Here is a 7,438-nt window from a genome sequence, read left to right on the forward strand (position 1 = left end):
ACAACGAATGGTAAAACACCTGTTGGAAAGCATCTTTTGCAGTGATTTTTGTTTGAGCATATCAGTGAACATCCCAGACCACTCGGTGAGTTTCACGTCTTAGAACTCAAGTTTTATGCATTTTATGAAGGATTGTTCCTGTGCACCTATGCTACCATAGAGGTGTGGGGGTGCTACCACAGAATCCAAAAATTCTCGGGACAGCAGCATCGGTCTAAAAAACTATCTTAAACATTCTGTTTCATCAGAAACGATCTTAAAACAAGGCTTTAATTGTAAAATACTGAACTTGTCCTTTAATGATTGCATGGATGTTGTCCATCACTGGCTAAGCTAATTGACCTCAATACAAACAATCACTGCTTTTTCTCAATGCTCGTCTGTCGTCTCTAAGATTTGTGGTACACCCCTTGCAGGATGATAGTAATGTAGTGGTTAGGGCTCTGAACCAATAATGCAAACATCATAGATTCAATCTCACATATGGCCATCTTACAAAATGAAGAGTTCTTGAGAATCAAGGAAACTTGAGTTGCAGTTTGCTGCATTATAATTGATTACAGCAATTGTCTGTGTACCGTTTTAATAAAATCTCAAATTACAGTTGATAATCTGCAGCCCTGTGAATGACAGTTGTTGTTTTTTTCCTGCTTCTCCAGGAATTTGTCAGGGAAGGTTGTCTTTACAAGCTCACCAAGAAGGGTCTGCAGCAGAGGATGTTTTTTCTTGTAAGATTGAACTTTTAGTCTGTTTTGGTGTTTTTAAATTTAACTTCTGTCTGTGCTGACCAAAACATTTCTATCTTAAGTTTTCAGATATGCTGCTGTACACGAGCAAAGGGGTGACCGCAACCAATCAGTTCAAAGTTCATGGACAGCTTCCTCTGCATGGGATGATTGTGAGTATTCCCAGGAATTATATTTAGAATGGAATGGCCTCTACGGTAGTGGAGGTAATGGCCTCTATAGCATGTGAAAAAGTTTGCATTATGTTGATCTCATGTTATGTTCAATTCAGCAAGTGATGTTCAGTTAGGACTGGGAGTCTATCCCAAAAAGATTTGATTCAAAGGGCTTGAAAATAGAAGGCAACTCCAAAAGTTGAATTAACCCCATTAAAGGGTCTGACATATTCTGGGCATTGCATGACGACGAATGTGTCCGAAATCAGATACTGAGTAGGTGATACGTTTGAGCTTAAGTTGCATAACTGCACAAATTTGAATATGCTTGTTTTAAAGAGGTGGTAGCTAAGTTAATCATAATTACTTGACTGATCAACGTGACTATTTCATTTTAATGGCTATTTTTACCCACATAGTCTGCAAAAAATACACTCTTCAACTTAGTCTTACATCAATAAGTCTCATCTCTCTCTTGCCTGAAAAGCCCTTTTGATAAATGATTCTGTCAAACAGTCTGCACAAGTGCTATGCTGAGAGGATTTGCCCATCTTTAAACATCAGAAAAGTGCTCTCTCAGTAACATGGTGTTTTTAAGCGAAGTTAGAATGAATGTGGCTAGCTGGGTTTCTCTCAGATGAAAGTACACAGGCAGGCGGTGATAAATGACGTTTACACTGGCTTTTTTCTCTAAACATCTGCTCTGTCTCACATCTTAGCTTTGTTTTCGTAAAGCAGTGATCTTTCAGGCCTTATTTGCAGGCCTAGCTAGAATTTGAATGTGGACCACAATTCATACGAGACTCGCGCTCAAAGTTTCTCTTACAAGGCCTGTTTACAAGTTTTATTGACTGTAATTCGGAGGAGAGAAGTATTCTGTTATTTTCCACCTTATGTCATGCTGCTGTTGTGAACTTTTTTTTCTTCTAAAGTGTTTGAAAACTAAAACTCAGAAGTGAAGACCAGGAGACTCGCGTGTATATTTTTTAGCAGGGTTCTTTATTGTGGTTGCATTGCTCTGGTCTGCTTCAAACCAAAAAAAGTCTGACCTAAGCCAAAATACCTTGTGTTCATATACCTTTCAAGGGGGAGGGGTTACATAGAGGCGGAGACACTGAAACAAAGCATGTTGATTCAGCTGGTTACCTGATCAGCATATCTGAGTGTAAGGCCACGTTTACACAAAGCCGGGTATTTAGAGAAACAAATATTTTCCCCCTCTCCGTTTTCAATAATAACATCGTGCACACACCCGCATAAATACGACGTCGAGCGCCATCATAACTATGCCAAACCTATTGCCGGCAGTAGGGGTTAAGGATAAAGCCATGCAAGCCAATCAGAATCCTCAGAATTGACAAGAGAGAACCTAAAACGCCGTTTCTCCCAATTGACACGACAACACGGAGTTTTTAGAAATAATCGTTTTCTGTGATAAAAATGGGGGTTTCGTGTAAATGAGAAGCCAATCCGCAGGGAAATATCTGCGTTTTCCCTTTGCGTAAACGGGGCGTAACTCTGAGCCTTGAGATGCTAATCCAATCAGCCTGATTAGATCAACAAAAAGGCCCAGCTGACCTTTGAGAAGTGACAAGGTTAATGTCCGACACCTTTATTGCCTCAAAATGGAAAAGCGTGTGCAGAACTTTCTCAGTTAAAATACTATTGAATTGGAATCTAAATTAAACATGTGTAACCCTACACTGTCTGTTAACATAGCCAATAATTGACTATATTACCATTCAAAATTTGGAATTTGATTTTAAAGAAATATATTTTTATTCAGCAAGGATACATTAAAATGATCAAAAGTGACAGAAAAGACATTTAGAATGTTACAAAATATTTATATTTCAAATAGATTATGTTCATTTGAACTTTTCACCAGTTTTTTTATTACTATAGTGGGTTTTGAATCATTCACTTTGATCCACTTCAAAATGTTCAAAATGTGAAGTTGCTCATGATTTAACTTTTTATTCATAAAATAATCAGCGTATCACTGTTTCCACATAAATATTAAGCAGCACAACTACTTTCTACATTGGTAATAATAATAAATGTTTATTGAGCACAAAATCAGCATATTAGAATGGTATCTGAAGGATCATGTGACACTAGTAGTAATGGCTTGATCAGCATAGGAATAGATAACATTTCAAAATTCGTTTTAAATTGTAATATTTCACAATATTACTGTTTGTACTGTATTTTTAATCAAATGCAGCATTAGTGAGAATAATAGACTTAAAAATAAAGTTTTACTAACCCTAAACTTTTAATGGTAGTTTACATTTACCTAATGAGAAACACATTTACAATGCATAATGTTACAATGGGCTTGTCTGTGCTTCGCTCCTACCCGCAGCTCATTGTGCTGGACGCTCCGGTGAGTATGAGGAAATCCCACAATCCCACAATCCCCCACTCCCAAACAACACCTCGAAAGTCTGCCCACAACATTTGCACTTCCCTCTCGGCTCCTTCTATCCCTTCTCGACATCGATAGAAATGAGGATTACCAGTAGTCAGGATGTTTCCAAGTAGATTATTGATACTGTATTATTGGGATGGGATTAGTCACATGATGCCATAGAATGCTAGTCGTACAGATCCCTTTGGTTTGACTGGGAGACCTTTCTCTTGACTGTGTGTTTAAATGTTTGGCAGGTGGAGGAGAGTGAGAATGAGTGGTCTGTCCCTCACTGTTTCACCATATATTCTGCTCAGCGGACCATTGTGGTGGCAGCCAGGTGAGTCACAGTGTGTGTGAAGGACAGTTCAGAACTGCTTTTACAATGTGTTTAACTAGGCCTTGGTAATCATGATGAATTTAAAGATTTGGGGTTTAATTACTTAATTATTCTATAAATGGTTCCATTAACAATTTTTGGAAATGCAATGCTCTTAGCAGTCTGTTGGGTTAATGAGATCACTTCAAATTTATAACAAATAGATTTGCATTATTTCTGCAATTGTATTTATTTTATAAATATTAATGTATATTATCTTTTGACATTTATTAATTTATGTATTTATAAAAATATTTGGCGGAAACCTGTTATCTCCTACTTTTTTTTTCTTTTTTTTTCTTTTTTTTTTGTGAGGTCGATTGCTTATTTACATGAACAGCTGAAAGGATATGAGTACAATGTATGCTGTTCCATTCTCATCACCACAAGAATGCAAATGTCATCAAAACTAAACCTCATAAATCATTGAACTAAACCTCATAAATCAGCAGGTTTTTTAAAGGGATAGTTCACCCAAAAATGAAAATTAAGTCATTAATTGCTGTACCAACCCCGTAAGACCTTCATTCGTCTTCGGAACAGAAATGAAGATATTTTTGATTAAATTTGAGAGCTGTATCTCTACCACATAGGCTGCCTAAGGGATTTTGAAACTTGACGGCCCAGAAAGTCATTGAAGAAAATGGGTAGTCGAATAAAGTCGTTATTTTTGTTTTGTTTTTCGCACAAAAAGTATTCTCGTCGCTTATTAAACTAATAGTTGAGCCACTGTAGTCGCATGGAATATTTAAACATTTTCTTCATTGACTTTCTGGGCCGTCAAGTTTCATTCCCTTAGGCAGAATTCATCCTGTGAAAACCGAGATATCTTTTTATGAAATATTTTATTACATTATTATTAATATAATTATAAATCTGCATAATTGATTTCTGAAGGATCATGTGACACTGAAGATTGACTTTTGAAAATTCAGCTTTGCCATCACAGAAATAAATTGCATTATTAAATTTCTATATATTAAATTGCATTTTAATTGCATATAAAAGTTATTTTGTATATTTTACAATATTACTGTTTTTACTGTATTTATAAAATAAATGCAGCCTTGGTGAGCATAAGCTATTTATTTTTTTTAAATGAATTCAAACAAAAAAAAGAAAAATCTTACAGATGCCAAACTTTTGAACTGTATATTATATTATTGATATATTAGCCTATATTAAATTCAAACAAACATATACTTTTTAATATTTGTCTCTTGTTCATATTTCAGTAAGAATCTCTCTCTCTCTCTCTCTCTCTCTCTCATCCACAGCTCCAAAGTGGAGATGAACAAATGGATCGAAGATCTAAACATGGCTATTGAAATGTCAAAGAAATGTCAGGAGAAATCCGATCTTCTGTTGGACCCAAGCCTGTGTGATCGCTCCAACAGTAAGTGGCTCAAACCTGCTTGCCACATACTCTTCCACTGTCCACACGTGTGTTTGTATCCCTTAGCCTCTTATCACTGATCCTGAAGTAGATGTAAACCCCAACCCCTTCCAACTGCCCCTACCCTCTCTGCTCCTTTCCTCCTCTCCCTCCGCACAATCATAAGGATCATCCGATGAGGTGTCTCTGGAGCAGGAGTCAGAGGATGACATGAACTCCTCCCGCTGCTCCCTGGACAAGCAGAGCCACCACAGGGCCAACACCACCATGCATGTGTGCTGGCACCGCAACACCAGCGTCTCTATGTCTGACCACAGCCTAGCCGTAGAGGTAGCATTTACACACACACACACACACTCATGTAAATCTTCGTGAAGCCTAATTGTGAAGGTCTTGACTACAGCTGCAGTGTAGAAATGAAGGAATGTGAGTCTAGCATGTGTTTGGGTCAATCTTACACAGAAATGTGCGAGTCATATTTCACACCAAAATCAGAAGAACCTAATATTTTCGATCGCAAAAAGAAGCGTACCTTAGGACTGTTTAGAATGAATGCATTCGTCAGTCATTCTATTTATTTTTATCGTAAAATAATTCATACATGCATACATTTTTGGTATTATTTTAATGTATGCTAGGAACATTTCCACCCTGAATATTCAGTACTTTAATGAAAAAAACAACTTCATCCTTTACAAACACAATTTTTTGATAAATAGGTACAACAAATATATTTAATGAATAAATACACACACACACACACACACACACATATATATATATATAGTACTTTTGATTAAATTGATTAGGTTTATTTGGTTTTATTTTAGTTTATCATCCATTTTTACATTTTTTAGCATAAACAAATTCAATACTAACAAATTAGTATTATTATATACTATAATATTATACTACAACAAATACTATCATTATATTTAAAGTTTAAGTAATCATGAATAGCTTAAATAATGGTTTAAATGTTTAAGAATGAATTTACACTAAACCAACCTATCACTGATTTTTCATTTTTTAAAATGGCAAAAAAAAAATGTTTATTATGGTTTTAAGCCATTTTAAGTGTCCTCATACATCATGTTTTTTTTGTTTTGTTTTTTTTAAATGGCAAATAAATTCTGTTTATTGTGTTTTTAAGCCATTTAAAGTAGTGTCATACATCGTTTGCGTTTAATAGCCATGTCATTAGACATTCATAAACTATATATACAAGAACACGCACTGACATACACGCTTCTCTGAACCTGTGGCTGTTGAGGTCTGGGCTGCAACCAAGCTTGTGGATGAGGGGCAAAGACTCGTGGATCTTTTTTTGTCTGTCTCCTTTCTTCACCCTCATTTTCCAGTTTTTCTGCATCCATAAAACTTCTCCACCTCCCCCTTCCATGTTTTCCTCTTTATTTGTCCATGTCTCTTCTGTGTTTACAGTAACTGCCTTTTGGAATGAAAGTGACTGCATTAATGAACATTTTCATGGAGTCTTCTGTTGTTGTTTTTTTCTCTAACATTTCCTTTTTACAGATTCCTTTCTAAGAATTTTCAGTCTGTCATTTTTCTCTCACTCAGGGATTAAAAGCTAACATTCTAACACACTTCTGTTCTTCTTCTCTCTTTTGCTCCTTGTTGCCCTTTTTGTCTTCACCACATTATCTGTCCTTCTTCCTGTTTACATCTTGTCCTGTGCCCTGTTTGCCTGCCTGCCTGCTCTCAGTATTCAGTTCTCCAGCTGTGTCTCCAGAGCTCCCCCCTCGGTACCTGCTCGGTCAGGGCCAGAGACCCAACACCATCACACACGTGTGCTGGTACAGAAACCAGAACCTTTCTCTCAGTGACTACCTGCGCATGAACCAGGTACCAGTGCGGTCAAAACCCCTCCTCTAATCGTCAACGTCACAAATTCAAATACAATTTTCCTACATTATCTTATATCATTTTTCATTCTTTTTACATCATGCTTCATGTTTTATGAATTTATTCAAAAATTCATTAAAAATGCCTTTTCTAATGAAGAACATTGTTTAAATTTTTGGTTTTCAGTTTTGTTTTGAAAATGTCATTGAGGAACTGTCATTATGATAAAGAAAGGTCTTCATTAAAGGTCTCGTTCTTTGCGATTCTATTTTTCAAACTTTATTTAGTGTCTAATGTTGCTGTTAGAACATAAATAGTACCTGTAAAATTATAAAGCTCAAAGTTCAATGCCTAACAAGAAATTTTATTTAACAGAAGTCCCCTTTTTTAAAATGATGTGCAAATAATGTGAAAAAATATAAAAACAATAAATATAAAAAAATAAATATAAATGTGGTGCAACTATCATGAGTGACAATTGAA

At 35.9% G+C, this 7,438-nt stretch overlaps 1 protein-coding gene across 3 annotated transcripts in view; it reads left to right on the plus strand.

The window, feature by feature from the left end:
* farp2 (FERM, ARH/RhoGEF and pleckstrin domain protein 2) overlaps positions 1-7,438 on the plus strand; it is a 59,808-nt gene that overhangs the window by 47,767 nt on the left and 4,603 nt on the right. For 2 of the 3 annotated variants that reach the window (XM_039691517.2, XM_089134129.1), the window contains exons 20-24: positions 660-728; positions 809-898; positions 3,572-3,654; positions 4,971-5,089; positions 5,256-5,419. In XM_039691517.2, coding sequence (XP_039547451.2) covers positions 660-728; positions 809-898; positions 3,572-3,654; positions 4,971-5,089; positions 5,256-5,419 — 525 coding nt within the window. Of the gene's footprint in view, positions 1-659; positions 729-808; positions 899-3,571; positions 3,655-4,970; positions 5,090-5,255; positions 5,420-6,815; positions 7,364-7,438 lie in introns of those variants that run through there. The other variant, XM_089134130.1, reaches the window with a different exon arrangement.

Source organism: Pimephales promelas, chromosome 8 (genome assembly GCF_988280905.1).
Source record: "Pimephales promelas chromosome 8, fPimPro1.hap1.1, whole genome shotgun sequence".
Classification (NCBI taxonomy): Eukaryota; Metazoa; Chordata; class Actinopteri; order Cypriniformes; family Leuciscidae; genus Pimephales; species Pimephales promelas.